Source organism: Grus americana, chromosome 36, assembly GCF_028858705.1.
Source record: "Grus americana isolate bGruAme1 chromosome 36, bGruAme1.mat, whole genome shotgun sequence".
NCBI classification, from domain to species: Eukaryota; Metazoa; Chordata; class Aves; order Gruiformes; family Gruidae; genus Grus; species Grus americana.
The window spans coordinates 812,358-830,391 of NC_072887.1; the positions used below are offsets into that span (position 1 = coordinate 812,358).

Consider the following 18,034-nt stretch of genomic DNA (forward strand, 5'->3'; position numbering starts at 1 on the left):
TGTTTCCTTCTGGCAAGTGGCCTTGGCAGATGCCGTCTCCTGCTATTGGGACCTCTGCTTGTTGGGTCTCCTGGCCTCCCATCATCCTGGGTGTTTTGGGGGCACAGCCCTCAGTTTGCGAACCTGACGGACCCTGAGGTGAGACTGAGAGCAGGGTCCCTCTGCACTGGGATGCTTTTAGGCATGGGGTGGCAGTGGAGAACCACAAGCTACCAGGCAAGAGCACATCTTGTGCCCCCATGGACCTCAGCAGGGAGGTTCCCTGCGGTTGGGTCCCCAGGGATGGTCGCAGGCTGGCGGCATAGGACAAGAAAAATGGGGCTCTGTGGCTGCCCCAAAACACACCCAGAGAGGACGGCTGAGTATTTGGGGTTGTGGGGTGAAGTGCATTGCAGCTCTGGCACCTGGGATGGTCAAGAAATGAGGGGACTTGCCTCCAAGGTCTGGGGAAGCCATGGCAGAGGAGCACAAAAGCAGCTCATGTCCCACCCCCAGCACTCACACCCATCATGCCTGGAGGGTTGGGGATCCCCTTTTAATCATTTGCACCCCTTCTTCTGCTCCGTTAGCTCAGCCTTGTGCCGGCCGCCAGGTTCATCAGGCTCCTCCGGAGCCACAGGGGCTGCCCGGATGGTGCCGAGGTGGGTTAAATAAACATCACCAGACTGGGAGACCCTGCCTTGGCCGGCTATTTTGGGGCTCCTGATGCGTCATTGGTACCGGCTGTTTTCCGAATGTCCTGCCCATCAGCTGCTGCTTTGCAGCCTGCGGGAAAGCGGATTAGGGAGAAGCGGGGACAGCGGGAGCCTGGTGCAATCCCTGTGGCACGAGCTTGGTGGGGCTGGCATCATGGGGCAGTGTCTTCCTTCATGAGCTGCGTTGTCTCAGTGTCAGCGTCTTCAAAGACTTCTGCCTTGGTGGGGAGGTAGATGGATCCCATGGGCTGGAAGGATGTTGCTGCAGTGCTCTGGTCCCCAGGGTGCCGGTGGGCTGTGAGATGGAGGGGACACCGGGCTGTCACCGGGCTCTGGCAGCTGCTGAGCTGATGCCCGTGTCCGCATCCCCCCGGGTTTCAGGGTGGCCGGAGTGGGGACTGTGCGTTGGTGAGGGGACAACACTCAGGGGTGGGATTGTCACCTCCAGCCTGGGCTGCTGCCATGCATCTCCTCTTCAGGTTAAGCCACAGCAGGGCCCCGCTCAGCAGCATCACCAGGGCCAGCAGCACTATCAGCACCGAGCAGGATGGTGAAGCACCTGGGGTTGGGGAGAGAGCGGGCTTGGGATCCCATCTCCAGCCAAGACCTAACACCAAACACAGCCTGACCTGCCCCTGCCCAGCAGCTCAGCTGGTGGCAGAGATGGGCTTTCCTTAATTAAGCTTTGCAGTAAAACCCATTTCCCTGGGTGGACGATGGGGTGGGGGGTCAGAGCGACCTTCTGTGTTCCTGCTGCTCTTACAACCTCTACCAGCTCTCTGGTGTGTTGTTCCACTTCAGATTTGGGGTGCTACATCTCACACAGGCCTATTTCTGACCCTCCATCTTTCAAAGTTGTCCCAGCTCTACCACAACCTGTCTGAGAAATGGGGGCTGGTCCTGGAGGGAACCCAGAGGGTTTGCGGTGGGGATAAGGAGATTTGGGCTCCAAGAAGAAATGAGAGGGATAAATGTGTTTTGGGTGGGGAAGGAGTCTGTGATGCTCCCAAAGGTGACAGAAAATGAGGTGCATCCCCCCAAGAAAGACCCTCAAGAGCTTGCTGGGATGAACCTGCACCACCTTTCCACTTCCTTCTAACTTTGGGACCTTTTCCCCCCACCTGGCGCAGACACCACGGAGGATCCCGGCGCTCACCCTTTGGCTTTGTGCACACCACGCCGGCTGTTGAGCCGTGCCTGCATGGCCCTGGACCCATCTCTCTCTGCTGGCACTCCAGGAGCAGTGACTCTGTCCCCCGGCAGCTCAGCCCCTCCAGCAAGGCACGGCCATCCCCCCGGCTGAGCTGGGCTCCGAAATGCGCCGACTGGGCTGGCCCACAGCCCAGCTGCCTGCAGACCACCTCAGCTTCCAGCAAGCTCCAGCCGCTGCTGCACACCCCGTGCCAGGTAGCGTTGTAGAGCACCTCCACCCGCCCCGCACAGGGACTGGAACCGTCCTGCACCCGCACCTGCAAGGGGTTTGTGCCTGAAAGATGGAGCAAAGGGGGTTAGATGGCCGCACTGACCTCGTATGCTGATGGAGAGGAGCACGCGAGGCACACACGCTTGGAAGGATGGGTGTGCATGCAATGTGCCACCTCTACCTGCTGCACCATTGGCCCTCCCCAGCTCCCTTGCAAGGTCATTTCCATCACTGATGTCCCACCAGTGCTGCCACCTTACCAGTCCCAGATAAAACTCTTTTTTGGGGTATCTGAGCATTTCCCCCCGGGGACCACCTGAGCACACGACTCCTGCGTCTTCCTCGTGGTTGCAGTTATGGACTCCCCAGCCGCTAAGGCTGCACTGGGAGAAGGTGGTCTCCATGCCGGTGCACTCCACGTCATCCAGCCAGATGGGATCCGACCCGTGCCCGAAGTGAGCTTGGCCCAGGGCTGACACGGCTGTCCCGCAGCCCAGCTGCCGGCAGACCACTTTGGCATCCTTCAAATCCCAGCCGTCATCGCAGATGGTCCCCCACTGCCGTTGGTGAAGCACCTCCACTCTCCCAGCGCAGCGGTTCGGGCCATCGGCCAAGCGGACCTGTGTCAGCGTCTCCGTGATGTTGGCATCTGCCAGGAGAAAACCAGTTAGGAAAGGAGAACAGGGCACATATCACCTTGCCAAAAAAAAAAAAAAAAAATTCCACAAACCAGAAGCCAGAGTGGAAATACAGAGTCATTATGGTCCCCTATAGCAAGGGATGCAACCCCCCCCCCCCCCCCCCCCCCCCGCAACCATTCCAGGGGAGCCTGGCCATAGGGATGGGCTTCAGTTGCACCTTCATGCCCTAATATGGTGGTGTCTCCTCCATGCAAGCATGTGGACCAGGCAATGGAGACCAGGCTGGGGATTTGGGGCCAGGTGGTCCCCTTGAGGCAGGGCTTGGCTCGCTTAGTGCCATGGGGGAGGGGGATGAAGGTTTCAATGAGATGTTGGTTATGAATGGGGTGGGAACACATTGCTAGTTGGGGACAAGTCTGGCCTAAAAGAGGCTACGACTCTTTGTCAGCCCCCTTCCCCAAAAACCACACCTTTCCAGAGCTAGCATCACCCCGGAGGCAGCCAGATGCAGGACAGACCCTCCTGTTCCCCCGGCCCCCATGCCCTGTATCACAGAGATGTACCCGAGCACACCACGCCAGCGTCTTCTCCGTGGTTGCAGTTGGTCTGTCCCCAGGCATGAGCTCGGCACTGGGCGAGGTTGTCTTCACTCCCGGTGCAGCTTGTGTCGTCCAGCCAGATCTGCCCCGTCCCCTGCCCGAAGTGAGCCCGGCTGGGGGCCGTCACAGCCCTGCCGCAGCCCAGCTGCCTGCAGACTACTGTCGCGTCGTTCAGGTCCCAGCTGTCGTCGCAGACCGTCCCCCACTGCCCAGCGTGGAGCACCTCCACCCTCCCAGCGCAGTGGTTTGGTCCTTCTGCCAGGCGGACCTCTGCCACCTCTGCCCTGGCCAGGTCTGTGGGCAGAGAAGCAGGCAATGCAGCGTGAGGACAAGAGAACCACACATCTGGGGGAACTTTCTGGTGGCACTGGCCAGGATGCAAACCTAGGGCAGATGCCCAGCCGCAGTGGGACAGGAGGACAGATCCTAGTCTGAGTCCTGCCTGCAGAGACATGCAGGCAGGCATGGCCCTTGGGGCTTCGTAAGCACCACCAGGCACCTATGTTTGGCCTCCCAACTCAGTCCCCGATGGGGAAGGGGAGAAATAAATCTACTTTCTCAGAGCCTCGCTGGGACCCAGCAGAGTCTCTGTGCAGCCCACATCCCAAGCCAGGCATCAATGTCCCTTTTTCCCCCCATTCCCGCTCAGCTGTGCCAAGGGCGGTTGGACCAGGGCAGCTCCACGGGCTGCTGGGGTGTGGGGATGGAGACCAACATCATCTGCCAAGGGGACAAGCCCCCGTGCCCTGCAAATCTCCCTGCAGCCAATGGTCCTGGGGTCAGGGTGGAGAAGAAAAGGGTCTTTTTGGGGGGTGGGGGCAGGTCTAAGCTGTGCTTTTAGGTCCTTGCAGGAATGAGCTTCACCTGAGCAGACCACGCCAGCATCCTCTTCATGGGTGCACCCGTTGATTCCCCAAGGCCTGGCCCGACACTCCACAAGGGTGCTTTCCCTCCCAATGCAGGCAACCCTGTCCAACCAGATGGGATTCAGCCCCCGCCCGAAGGCAGCCCCTGTGGGGGCTGCGATGGCTGCCCCACAGCCCAGCTGCCGGCAGACCACTGTCGCGTCGCTCAGATCCCAGCTGTCGTCGCAGACGGTCCCCCATTGCTGGTTGTGAAAGACCTCCACCCTCCCAGCGCAGCGATGCGGGCCATCCACAAGCCGGACAGTCGTTGTGTTGGTTGTGCTGGTGTCTGGGAGCACCATAGAAATGTCATGGTGGGTTGGGGACACAGATGGTGCTGGTGGCAGTCCAGGAAGGACTTGACCATCCCGCTGCCACATCAACCCGGAGGCAGCAATATGCAGGATGGACACCCCCTTGCCCCCCCAGAGACCCCATGACATACCTGAGCACACCACACCAGCGTCTTCTCTATGGTTGCAGTTACTCTGTCCCCAGGGACGAGCTTGGCAGTGGGCGAGGGCATCCTCGCTGCCGGTGCAGGCCACCTCATCCAGCCAGATCTGCCCCGTCCCCTGCCCGAAGTGAGCCCGGCTGGGGGCTGCCTGAGCTCTGCCACAGCCCAGCTGCCTGCAGACCACCGCTGCATCATTCAGGTCCCAGGCATCGTCGCAGACTGTCCCCCACTGCCCAATGTGGAGCACCTCCACCCTCCCAGCGCAGCGGTGTGGCCCATTCACCAGCCGCAGGTCGGCTGAGCTGAAGTTGCCTGCTTTTGTGGAGAGAAAAATAGGTGGGCACATGGCTGGAGGGCACCTCCACATCCTTGGACCACCCCCTGCCTACATCCCTGGACCACCACCCAGGTGCACCATCCCGAGTGCCTCCAGGGAGGAGCAGGGCAGGGCCAGCATTTGGGCATTGGTAGCATTGAGTAAAAAAACCGCATTGACATGGCCAGGTGCTGCTGTTTCACCAGGGGCAGAACCCTGGGCATGATGCCTGGCTGCCAGGTTTGGGCTAGAAGGGACCTTTAAAGACCATCTAGTCCAACTCCCCTTCCATGGGCAGGGACAGCTTCCACTAGATCCGGTTGCTCAAAGCTCCCTACAACCTGACTTTGAACACTTCCAATATAGACTCATAGAATGATTTGGGTTGGAAGGGACCTTTAAAGATCACCTAGTCCAGCCTCCCCTGTGATGAGCAGGGTCATCTTCCATTAGACCAGGTTGCTCAAGGCCCCATTCACCTTCACCTTGAATGTTTCCAGTGATGTGGCATCCACAACTTCTCTGGCAACCTCTTCCAGTGCCTCACCACCCTCATTGTAAAAAAATTCTTTGTCATGTCCAACCTAAATTTCCCCTCTTTCAGTTTAAAACCCTTGCTCCTTGTCCTGTCACTACAGGTCTTGGTAAAAATTCTCTCTCTGTCTTTCTTGTAAGCCCCCTTTATATATTGAAAGGCTGCAATAAGGCCTGGAGCCTTCTCTTCTCCAGGCTGAACAACCCCAACTCTCTCAGCCTGTCCTCACAGCAGAGGTGCTCCAGCCCCCTGATCATCTCTGTGGCCCTCCTCTAGACTCGCTCCAACAGCTCCATGTCCTTCTTGTCCTGGGGACCCCAGAGCTGGATGCAGTACTCCAGGTGGGGTCTCACAAGAGCGGAGTAGAGGGGCAGAATCCCCTCCCTCGACCTGCTGGTCATGCTGCTTTTGATGCAGCCCAGGACACGGTTGGCTTTCTGGGCTGCTGAGCGCACACTGCCAGCTCATGTCCAAGACCCCACATCCTTCTCCGCAGGGCTGCTCTCAACCCCTTCATCCCCCAGCCTGTACTGACAGCGGGGATTGCCTCAACCCAGGTGCAGGACCTTGCTCTTAGCCTTGAGGTGAAGGTCCAGGAGATACACAGAGGCAAGAGCTTCAAGAAGCCCCTACCCCAGCCCTGCACACAGCATCTCCTCCGAAGGGGTCCAGCTGCCTGCCCCTGGGTACCGGCAGGAGCTCTGCCCCCAGCCAGCCCTGTCCTTGCTCTCACCTGCGCACACCACGCTGGCATCCTCCCCATGGCGGCAGTTGTGGACACCCCACATCTTGGCTCCGCACTCAAAGAAGTTGGTTTCCTGCCCCGTGCAGCTCACGTCATCCAGCCAGATGCGACCAGATCCCCACCCGAACCGAGCTGCGCCAGGGGCCGAGACGGCCCCCCCGCAGCCCAGCTGCCGGCAGACCACTGCTGCGTCACTCAGGTCCCAGCTGTCGTCACAAACGGTCCCCCACTCGTTATTATAGAACACCTCGACCCTCCCGGCACACTCACTCCAACCACCCACCAGGCGAAGCCTGGGGATGCTGTCAATCCCCGAGCCTGAAAAATACCCAAAACCGAGCATTATTAGGGATATACTTGTGCATCTTAACACTCACAGGGTTGGAGAAGGCAGGACATCCCCGTGGCAGTTCTGGATGGTGTTGCTGCAGCAAGCTGGTATGGCCCTTGCCCTTTATCAGGGATATGCAGCAAAGTAAGCACAGGTGTTTTTGCAGGGTGGAAGGAGCTGCAGAAGGTCCTTTCCACTGTTTGCACCCTGAGGGTGGTTGCACCCTGGTTCAGAGGTCGGGACAGGAGAAAGTACACGTGTGTCCACCTGAAAGTCACCATGCTGGGACGAGGGGATGCACAAAGGTTCTTCCCAGTGTTTCTCCCTGCTTTCCTTCCACTTTGCTTGGAAGCTACATCACCTAGGTTCACCTAGCTCTACCTACTTCTTGCCCTAAAGAAAATGGCAAGGGATCTTTTTCTGGTTGTCCCTGTTCTGACTGCTTCTGACTGCCACGTTGACCTGTCCGTGGAGCTGGACCTTCTAAGGCCAAGGCTAGACTGGTAGCAGCTGGCTCAGAGGTGGTGCATTACATAATAATACATGTGGTTACAGCACGTCTTTCTGCATTTATCTGCACAACCTAGCATTTTACCGTGCCAGCAGCAAAAGTCTCTCTGCCTGCTCTTGATCTGGGGCAGGGTGCAGTTGCATCTGCTGTCACTTGAACAGCACCCGTGCACCTTCATCTACTGCTCCCCAAGGGTGCAGGTGCTTCACCCCATGAAAACGTCTTGGACACCTCCAATGGTACTAGACACTGAGGCATGTCTTAAGCCACGTTACTTTTTTCCCAGTGTATCGTATTTCTCCATGTCTCTGAACACTGTTATTTTAACACGGTTTCTACCAATCTGGGCAATTTGTTGGCCAGCTTGTTCCCAAACTGTTCCCAAACTGTTCCCAGCCTGCAGAAGGACGGGGCTTGGTCTGTCTTACAGAGAAAGCATATGGTGAGGGTTACCTGAGCACACAACACTGGCGTCTTCCACGTGGTTACATGCATGGTGTCCCCAAGACTTGACCTGGCATTCAGCTAGGGTGGCTTCTGTCCCGAGGCAACTCACCCTATCTAGCCAGATGGGGCCAGATCCTTGCCCAAACCCAGATAAACCTGGGGCTGACACCGCTGTCCCACAGCCCAGCTGCCGGCACACCACAGCCGCATCTTTCAGGTCCCAGCCATCGTCACAGACGGTCCCCCACTGCTGGTTGTGAAAGACCTCCACTCTCCCAGCACAGCGGTGTGGGCCGTTCACTAGCCGCAGGGCTTCCAAGCTCCTCAGGTCCAAGTCTAAAAACAGGATTGGAGGACAATAAATCCTGGCCAGAAATGCCTGCCTGTGCAGTGGCTGGCAACGTGGTAGACCTCCCCTTGCAAGGACTCTTGCAAAGTCTCCACCAGCGTGTGGCATTTCTGCTGCTGCTGCTGCACCCTGGGTGTGCGTGCATGAACACTTTTTGGGACAAGCCTGCTAGGACCATGCCCAGTAGATTGTGAACCTGGCCACGTTACTAAGGAGCTCCTATGATATGAGTATCATCATGGGGAGAAGCAGGCAAGGAGGCACCAAGTGCATTGTGCACCTGAGCAAGGAATAGCTTGGTGAAGAGAAGGGACTCCCCAAGGACTAGAGACTGTGTGGTAGCACGGATCAAAAAAACCCACAACGGCAGCTGCAAGCCTGGTGTGCCAGGGCTTTCTGTATGATGGAAAGACTACATCTTACAGGCCTGGGATTTCTGGGAATTCAAGGCTTTGAATTTCCAAGCACTTTGCCTGAGGGAAGCCAGGGACTGGTAGACCTCAAAATGGAAAACACCTTGTGCTCCCTGGTGGGACCACAGGGAAAAGGAGTGGTTGCGAAAGGACAAGGAGGAGCTGGATGGGTGAATTTGGTCAGACTGCACGGCCTCCCCCAAGGGAGGACTGATCCCCGACTCACCGCCACTGACCTGCGGCTGCAGAGCACGCGACACCTGCGTGCCCCTTTGACTTGCAGCTCTTGGCACCCCAGAACTTGACCTTGCATTCGAAGAGGGCCCCCTCCATCCCGGTGCACTCCACAGCATCCACCCAGATCAGGCCATCTCCTGTCTCATACTGGGTAGACCCTGCAGCCGAGTGCGCTGCCCCGCAGCCCAGCTGCCGACACACCACGTGGGCTTCGGCCAGGTCCCAGCCGTCACTGCAGATGCCTCCCCAGCGCTGATCGTGAAACACTTCAACTCTCCCGGAACACGAGTCTGAGCCATTCACCAGGCGGAGGTTTCCAAGGTCAGAAATGCCCGATCCTACGACACCAGAGAGCGTACACACATTAGGGAGATACCTTCTGCCCCGTGAAACCTCCAGCTGCCAGCAATGGGTTTACACCAGAGGCTGAGAAGCCTTGGGGGGGGGGTCAAGGATGCTCTTGTGACACAGAGATGGCAGACCTTTGAGGTGTGATGTAATCTGGCCCAAGTGGTGCCCCAGGCTTAATTAGCATGGGCTTGACCAGACTGTAGTCAATGGACCTTATATAGTTTGCCTTCCTAAAGCAGATGCACAGGGCAGGGTCCGGTCGCCAAGACGTAGGCATCCTTGTGCTATTTGGGACTCCTGGGATACCTCACCTGCCCTCCAACTGCTGCTCCTGAATGGCACAGGTTTCCCCATAGGATCTCTTAGCCCAACCAGGGTGAGATGCTACCTTCCCATGCTGGGGAGACTGAATTCAATGCTGGCTGTCTCAGTCAGTGACACCCAGATATTGAGCAAAGTCCATCCTGATATTAGGTAACTTGGTTGCAACCCAGTGACCCCAGATTCTTAACAGCCACTAAAATGGGCTGTGGGGTTCCTCTGGCAGAAAGTCAGAGCTGGAGAGGAGAGAGAGGGATGGGAGATGGGCTCTCATGGGCTCATGCAGCTCTGAGCATCACCGGGTACATGTACAATGGATCAACCAAAGCTGTTGGAGAGTCCTCCCTGACCATGAAGCCAGCTTTCATGGGACAAGACTCATTCATACTGCAGTCTGCCCTGCTGTGAAGAAGTAGGTGGCCATGTTGCAATTCACTTGATGGGAATGGTCTCTGGCCCATGCTAACGGCCAAGATTTGTGATAAATAACATCAGCCAAAAGCCTGCCAGAGACTGTATTTTTAGCGATAGCCATTCAAATCGGCAAGGTGTTTGTTTTTCTCAGACTTTAATGTCTGCATACAGATGCCCTCTTCCACTAGGATGGACCACAAGGGACTGACTTCAAAGCAAAGGGTCTCCAGGCAGGCTGCGAACTGTTCCTGCATTGCAAGCCCTTGCACCCATAGGGGTAAGCAGAGTCAAACCCCAGAGCAGGAGGACCATGGTACGGTTTGCTGCGGTGCTCCTGGTGCCACGATGCATGGCAGTTACCTGAGCACACCACGCCGGCATCTTCTCCATGCTCACATCCATGGATGCCCCAGCCTTTGGCTCTGCATTCAGAGAGGGCAGCCTCTGTCCCCATGCAGCGCACGTCGTCCAGCCAGATGGGTCCCTTTCCCTGCCCGAAGTGAGCCCGCCGTGGAGCCGATATCACCATCCCGCAGTCCAGCTGCCGGCACACCACTTTGGCATCCGCGAAGTCCCAGCTGTCATCGCACACCGTCCCCCATTTCTCATTATGAAACACCTCGACCCTCCCGGTGCAGTGACCTGGGCCATCCACCAGCCGGACTGGGGCGAAACTGGAAACAGCTGAGCCTGCAAACAGGCAGGTAGATGCTCAGAGCATCCAGCCCCTCTGCGGGAAGAGGAAGGACCCTGTGTTTTGGCGCATAGCTGGTGCTGCATGGGCACATTGCCTCTGAACCCACAGCATCTCATCCCCATTCCGTGGAGACACTTCTCAAAGGGCTTGGGGGTACTTGACCCAGCAGCAAGTGGGGTGAAGCTGGCACCCAAATGGGATGGGGGAAATTACCGGTGTGTCCTGACCCACTGCTGGCATCAGAGTAAAACCCACCTGAGCACACCACGCTGGCGTGCTTTCCGTGGCTGCAGCTGCTCTCTCCCCACAGGCTCGCCTGGCATTTCGTAAGGGTGGGCTCTGTCCCCTGGCAGTTGACGTTGTCCAGCCAGACACGCAGGGATCCAGCACCAAAGTCCACCCCCTCTGATGCCGGCAGTGCCATCCCACAGCCCAGCTGCCGGCACACAACCTCAGCATCCTGCTTATCCCAGTTGCGGTCGCAGACGGCTCCCCATTCCTCCTGGTGAAGCACCTCAACCCTGCCAGCACAGCGGTGTGAGCCATTTGCCAGCCGGAGATGAGCTGGCTCAGGGATGATTGAGTCTGCAAACATCCAAGAGGTTTATTAATGCCTTCAGATGGCGGCCAGTTTCCCTCCATGCTCATCAAATTGCAATTAAGCTCCTGGCCCCTCTTCAAGCTGTCAAAAAGCACAGAGGAGGGGAGAACAGGAGGGCTCACCACCACCACCCGAAATTCCGCCCCCCAGGAGCATCCAGCACCAGAGCATCTCCCTGCAGAGGGTGGTATGTGCTGGTCCTACATCCTCCTGGTCCTTAGCCCCACTCCCTGCAAGAATTGCTCGCTGAGTGGCCTGCTTTCAATGAAATTCCCCACAATGAGTTGGTCCTGTTATTGGAGCTGGAGGGTTCCCAGAGGGGTGGGAAATAGGGATCTCTCCATGAATGCCTTCCACCGCCTTAAATAAACACCTTGAGGTGGGAAGAGCAACCCTCTGATGGGACCATCAGCTGCAGGGAGGGTCCGAGAAAACCCCACTGGCTGCTGATGCTGGCCCTCAGTCTTACCTGGGGGTGCAGACCTGCCATCATGACACCCCCTCCCTCCCGCCGCCTTGTGTGGAGTGATCCTGAAGGAGTTTTGGTCACCTGAGCAAACTACACCAGCATCTTCACCATGGTAGCAATTATTGATGCCCCATGGCCGGGCCCAGCAGGTGGACAGTGCGTTCTCCATCCCCGTGCAGTTTGTCTCGTCCATCCAGATGATGCCGTCCCCACGCCCAAACTGCCCCCCGCCAGGAGCTGACAGTGCTCGCCCACAGTCCAGCTGCCGGCAGACAACCTCGGCATCCAGCAGGTCCCAGCTGTCATCACACACCGTCCCCCACCGCTTGTTATGGAAGACCTCGACCCTGCCAGCACAGCGGCTGCCATAGTTCACCAGCCGGACCTGGTCGCCCTCCGAAGTACCTAAAAGAGGGAAATATGGGGAAGGGCCAGTACGCTGAGACCCCCAGGTAAGGAAAACTGCCCTGGCACCTTCTCAGTTTGCTGAGCATTGCACCAATTGCTGCAAGCTCCTCTAATCACCATGAAAAGGAGCTCATTGATCCCATGTGCCTGCTGGCACAAGGGTGAGAGGCTGCAAGCTGCGTCACAGCAGCATCCCACCCACTGGCTTCAGCACCGACCCCTCCAGGAGGATGCCCAAAATTTCTCTAGCCCCCCAGACACACTGCAACAGCCCGCAGTGGATACACCCATGAAGAGGGCACATTGTCCAGAGCTGCCTGCAGAGGTGGAAAATCACGACCCACCACTTCTCGTGCTGTGTCACTCCCAAGGGGGTTACCTGCGCACACAACGCCAGCTTCTCTCCCATGGTGACAAGTGCCGTTGCCCCAGGGCTTCACGTTGCACGTAGAGAAGGCAGTCTCCGTGCCCACACAGCTCACCCTGTCAGGCCACATTCTCCCGGGTCCTTGCCCAAAATGTGACCCGCCAGGTGCCGACAGCGCTCTCCCGCAGCCCAGCTGCCTGCACACCACTCGAGCCTCAGCCAGACCCCAGCCTTCATCACACAGGGCTGCCCAGGTGCCGTTGTGGGTGACCTCCACCCTGCCTTCGCAGTGTGTCGAACCGTTGGCCAGGCGGAGCTCGGCAGCCATGGATACCCCCGAAGCTGCCAACGACATGCAAGGGTAAGTGCACCAGGAGGGCCATGGCTGCTTCTGCTCCAGCCTGAGCATCCTCCCTGTGTGGTGAGCGCCCAACTGACTGAGCACCCGCAATGCTCAGCATCATCTGAAAAGTGAATTTTGAGGGCTGGCTTTGCAAAGAGGCTTTATTGCAAAGACACCTTATTGCAAAAATATCTTAGTGCGTAGTCAACTTACCATAGAATCATAGAATAGTTTGGGTTGGAAGGCACCTTTAAAAGTTATCTAGTCCAACCCCCCTGCAACAAGAAGGGACATCTTCCACTAGATCAGGTCCAACCTGACCTTGAATGTTTCCAGGGATGGGGCATCTACCACCTCTCTGGGCAACCTGTGCCAGTGTTTTACCACCCTCAGCGTAAACAATCTAATCTGAATCTCCCCTCTTTTAGTTTAAAACCATTACCCCTTGTCCTATCGCTACAGGCCCTACTAAAAAGTCTGTCCTCATCTTTCTTATAAGCCCCCTTCAGGTACTGGAAGGCTGCTATAAGGTCTCCCCAGAGCCTTCTCTTCTCGAGGCTGAACAACCCCAACTCTCTCAGCCCGTCTCCATAGCAGAGGTGCTCCAGCCCCCTGATCATTTCCGTGGCCTCCTCCAGACTTGCTCCAACAGCTCCATGTCCTTCTTGTCCTGGGGACCCCAGAGCTGGACACAGTACTGCAGAGGGGTCTCACCACAGCAGAGTAGAGGGGCAGAATCACCTCTCTTGACTGGCTCATGTTGAGTTTTTATCCCCCAGCACCCCCCCAAGTCCTTCTGTGCAAGGCTGCTCTCAACCCTTTCATCCTCTAGCCTGTATTGATACCGGGGGTTGCCCTGACCCAGGTGCAGGACCTTATTGTGAAGGCAATTTATCGCAAAGGCACTTTCATGCTCCATGCTGCACAGCCCAAATAAAAGATCTGACCTACACATGCATTAAAAACTCCATCTAAGCCCTGCATCACAGGCAATGGGTGAGACAGACCTGGCCTGGCTGGATGGGCAGGAACTGGGGATGGTGAGTTACGCCTGCAGAAAGCTTTGCATGGTACAGCTTAGTTGTCCCCAAGGCAAACCAGGCTTTGGGGTAGGTCGGCAGTAAGTCATGCATGCAATGGCAAACGAATGGCCGTTTGCTGTTCCTGCAGCTTAGCACTGGCTTCACGGCAGCAGGAGGTGGGTGAAGGCTTTGCAGGGCAACTTGCCTGCCTGCATGCTGCAGGTGCTCCCCAGCGCTTGCAAAGGGGATGCTGCAGGCAAGCAGTCTTGGGAGGGATGCAGGAACCATCCCACGATCCCTTTAGGAAACCCTGAAAATCTGACGTTGACCCCTCTTGCACCTCGAGGTGCGTTACCTGAACATATCACTCCAGCATCCTCCCCGTGGAAGCAGTTGTTGTCCCCCCATGCGCTGGCCCGGCAGTTGAAGAGGGTGTCCTCAGTGCCGGTGCAGTTCACCTCGTCCAACCAGATGGGATCGTGGCCCCTCCCGAAGTGAGCCCCACTGGTGGCTGACAGCGCTGTGCCACAGCCCAGCTGCCGGCACACCACTGCCGCATCTACCAGGTCCCAGCCATCATCGCAGACCGTCCCCCACATGTGGTTGTGGAGCACCTCCACCCTCCCAGCGCAGCGGTTGGGGCCATTGAGCAGCTGGAGGGTGCCCAGGGCGGTGATGCTGGAGTCTGCAGGTACCCCAAGGGGGAACAGTTGGAGAGCAGCTGTGCATCACCACCGGTACAGCAGGAAGGGATGCAGGGCTGGAGGTGATGCACAGCTGGATCGCTGCCATCCCAGGCTACCTGAGCACTCAACGCTGGCGTCCTCCACATGGTGACAGTTGTGTTCCCCCCACGGTCTGGCTCGGCATTCAGAGAGGTCCCTTTCCTCACCGGTGCAGTTGACCTCATCCAGCCAGATCTGTCCTGTCCCTTCTCCGTACCGAGCTCCTGGTGCCACCGAGAGTACTGTCCCACAGCCCAGCTGCCGGCACACGACCTGGCCCTCGGAGGAACCCCAGCCATCGTCACACACTGTCCCCCACGTCCCGTTGTGGAGCACCTCCACTCGCCCAGCGCAGTGGTCAGAGCTGCCCACCAGGCGAAGGAACCCCCCTGGGCTGTCAGCAGCTGCGCCTGCAAAGCCGGGAGGGGAAAGAGGAGGGGAACTGAAATCCTGAGGGTGAACGGGGCTCAGCTGCTTGCATGTTTGAGGTGGCTCCTGCTGCCCAAAAAGGTGTTTCAGAGGAGGCACTGACCATGCCACAGCTGCCCTGGGCATCTCAGATGGCCCTGGGCATCTTTTTCCAGGCAACAGAGCCCCATTTCTGCATCTAAATGCCTGAATTAACTTCAGTGTGGATCCCACACCCCAGAAGCCCTTTCCTTCCTCATGTAATAGGCAGAAAAAAAATGTGTATTTGAGCTTATGCATGTTTTTGTACAAACAGCCAGCAGCAAAGATGTAGCTTCACCATCAAGAGTGGGTAATGCCTTTGGGGTCCAGCTGTGTGGCAAGCTTGAGAAGATGAGTGAGAAGTGCTTGAACTGGGGGTCTTGGCAGCATGCAAGACCCACAGCGTGAGATTGCTGCTGGTGCTATAGGCACGCTTTTGCAAGAGCACTAACTGAAGGGAGACCATGCAGAAAGGAGCCGTAATTGGACATTAGTCACGTGGAGAGCTCAACTGGGTCATCAGAAAAAAATGTTCAAAAGGGATATGATTGCATTGTGTAAATAAGCTTTTTGACCATGGATAATGATTTCCAAAGTGCTCGGGCACTGATCTGTGCGCAGGTCCAACTATCAGCAAGCAAGGGCCAGACGTAGTACTTGGGAAGTCACAGGGGTCAGAAAGAGGACAAAACAGGTTAAAAATCAAATCCCTGAGTCAGTCAAAGACAAATAGCATCTGGGCAGCTGTGGCACACTGTGTGCAGGCATGCCTAGCTCAACTCTTTCATTCAGGATGCACAGCAGGGAGCAGGAAAGTCTCTTTGCAATAAAACCTCTTTGCAATAAAGTGTCTTTGCAAAGCTACCCTTCAAGATTCACTTCTACGAGGAGAGTAAACCAGATGCATTGCGGGCACTTGGTCTCCAGTTTACAAGCTCTCCTGTTCCCAGCACAGTCCTGACGATGGCTGGCTCTTCTGTTTCATCCTTTCCCCACTTTTCCTGTGCGCCTTTTGCTCAGCTTCATTATTTTTACTAGAAGCGATGAGGCTATCCTGTGATAAGCAATAAATCAGCCCTGCAGCTGAGACTTAGCAGAGATAATATATTCCTTGGCATGTTTCTTGCAAGCACTGCCCGGTCACATGTACGTTGACTGTGGGCAAGTCCCAGCCCAGATGTCTCCAGCCATCCAGGAGATACTGACTATTGAAGAGGCAAATGCCATACTGAAATTTCCAGGAACAGGATTTCCAAAAAAAAAGTGGGGAGATTGTACCGTTTGTGAATAGGTCACCAAAGAAGGAGGTAAACCCAAGGGAGTTAACGAAAAATTTTAGTTCCAAGAGGCAGTGGCACAAACTGCCCTTAGCAATTAATCAGCCTCAAAATTAAAACAAAATCCCTACCAGCAGGGAAAGCATGTTCCTAATTTTGCTCACTCCAAACCTGATCAGAAGATGAGTGTTTCTGTAAGCAAACCACAGCTGCAGATAAGGGACCTGTAGGGTCTGTGGCTTCCTTACAGCTCTGCCTGAGCACAAGGGTCATGTCTCTTGCCAGCATCTTGCCTGTCTGCCCCATCAGCCCAACAAATACTCAGTTCCTTGTGCTGCACAGCCATGAGCCACCCAGCCTTGTCCTGGTAATGTGAGTCCCTACTTGCTCACCTCTCCATCACATGGGGAGCCACCTCTTTTAATGCACAGTGCTCTTGGGTTTGGCCAAGCCCCCTCCATGCTGCAATACCATGAGTTTGCCACGCACGGTCCAGGATAAGCCAAGATTAAAGTGGGGCAGGAGGCCGTGGCTAGCTGTGAGACAGCTTCAGGATTGGGCATGCTTCCCTCCACACTTGTGATGCTCACAAGCCTTTAATTACGGGGCACAAGCCTTTGATTATGGGGCAAAACCATGTGTGCAGTAGATCTGCAATGCATGGCTCTTGGAGTGCAGCAGAGACAGCTGAGCTCCCGACTTTGCGTAAAAAACCTTTCACCCGCCTCCAAAGCCATCACAAGTCATTCCCCCCTGCCCCAGACCCCCGAGTGAAAACCTGACCCCCGACCAGCCTCTCCTGTGCTCCACAAAGTGCTAGCTGTGCAGGCTGGAGGAGCTGACACGGCCGGTGGGCTCCCTGCGGTCAGCAGCGAAGGCAAACGCCACTCACCCCAAAGGCATGCCATCAGGAGGAGGGTCCTCGTGCTCTTGACCCCACCACGAATGAGTTGGTTTCTGCCCCTGGGGTGGCTGGACAAGGGATGGAGACTGCCTGGCATCCCCATGGACACAGGCTGGAGGTTGGAGTGGACTGTCCTTGTGAGAGAGGCCAGCTGAGCCCGGTGTCACTGGTCAACTGATTTCTGCAGCAAGCCCTCCTCTTCCTCCACCCTGCTCCCCCCGGGAGTTTCACCTCCTGTGAAGCTCTGCCAGGAGGTGACCCTCTGCCCCATGCAGCGGCCAGTCTTGTCATCGGCTTGCGAAATGGCAAGCTGTTCCAGGAAAACACGGAGCAAACAAAACCCTCTCGACACTCGGGTCCCGTCTCGTATGTGCCAGCCCCTGCAGGCACCTCAGCTGCCCCGATGTGTCCTGGTACAAGATATCTACTTTCAACAAGCTAAATCAAGCCTTTATGCACAGAACTGGGGAAATACAGCTACATTAGCTTCATTAGGAAGTGTCTGGTTGGGTTTTGGGGGGTGAGGGACCAGCCATTGCAAGAAAATAGGTCACTAAAAGATGGAAATGGCTTTATAGTGGAGGCTGGAGCCAGCACCTGCAGTGTAGCCATTTGCCATCAGGTGAACCTGGAGACCATCCATGATGAGAAAGGGTCTCACACCCACCTTGTGATGCTTTGGACGGCTCAGGCAGGTTTAGAAAACAAGGGGAACTGCCATTTTCTTATCCTACTGTAGCTGCACTTGCAAGACCCCAAGGGTCCCTTTTGGATTAGAAGTTTGCTTCCCAAGTGCTATTGTGCAGATAATGCTCCAGGCACATCCCTGCAAATCACTGCCCCAGGCATGTCCCTAGATGCCAAGAGGATGGAAGAGTTTGCTGTCCTCCCATCCCTTCACGGTAGCACGCTGAACTTGTGCAAGGAAAGGGCCGAAAGCCAGAGCAGCATGCCACTGGAATGAATAAGTTTTGCAAAAGGATCGTCAAATTAATGTCACTCGTGGCTCTGAATGGGAGGGTTCAGACGGAGGTGGGTGCTGTGCTGGTGGTGTATTGAAGATGAGGCTTGCATTGGGCAA

General features: G+C 56.5%; 1 protein-coding gene across 18 annotated transcripts; it reads right to left on the reverse strand.

Moving 5' to 3' along the window:
• Nucleotides 1-516: 516 nt before the first annotated feature.
• LOC129198814 (deleted in malignant brain tumors 1 protein-like) lies at nucleotides 517-17,265 on the reverse strand. Of its 18 annotated transcripts, none has more exons than XM_054808419.1 (17): nucleotides 16,942-17,238; nucleotides 14,400-14,732; nucleotides 13,953-14,282; nucleotides 12,245-12,574; nucleotides 11,539-11,862; nucleotides 10,643-10,972; nucleotides 10,051-10,380; nucleotides 8,604-8,942; nucleotides 7,612-7,941; nucleotides 6,305-6,634; nucleotides 4,709-5,032; nucleotides 4,223-4,552; nucleotides 3,323-3,652; nucleotides 2,435-2,767; nucleotides 1,852-2,181; nucleotides 1,138-1,254; nucleotides 517-990 (listed from the first exon to the last, which is right to left on the reverse strand). In XM_054808419.1, the coding sequence occupies exons 1-17, from the start codon at nucleotides 17,054-17,056 to the stop codon at nucleotides 848-850; spliced, it is 4,998 nt and encodes a 1,665-aa protein (XP_054664394.1). In that variant the 5' UTR covers nucleotides 17,057-17,238; the 3' UTR covers nucleotides 517-847. The 18 variants fall into 18 exon arrangements, with proteins under 18 accessions (XP_054664394.1, XP_054664393.1, XP_054664398.1 ...); XM_054808418.1 differs by having other exon boundaries at nucleotides 4,709-5,035; XM_054808423.1 differs by having other exon boundaries at nucleotides 4,709-5,035; nucleotides 14,400-14,595; nucleotides 16,942-17,224.
• Nucleotides 17,266-18,034: the final 769 nt, after the last annotated feature.

What these genes read in the sequence shown, in the direction of transcription:
- LOC129198814 (XM_054808418.1), bottom strand. Translation starts at nt 17,056, where the DNA reads ATGGGGATGCCAGGCAGTCTCCATCCCTTGTCCAGCCACCCCAGGGGC. An exon ending in CCTGATGGCATGCCTTTGGG is followed by an intron (nt 14,733 to 16,941) that starts GTGAGTGGCGTT and finishes CCGGCTTTGCAG; the next exon opens with GCGCAGCTGCTGACAGCCCA. An exon ending in TGCTGGTGTAGTTTGCTCAG is followed by an intron (nt 10,973 to 11,538) that starts GTGACCAAAACT and finishes GGATGTTTGCAG; the next exon opens with ACTCAATCATCCCTGAGCCA.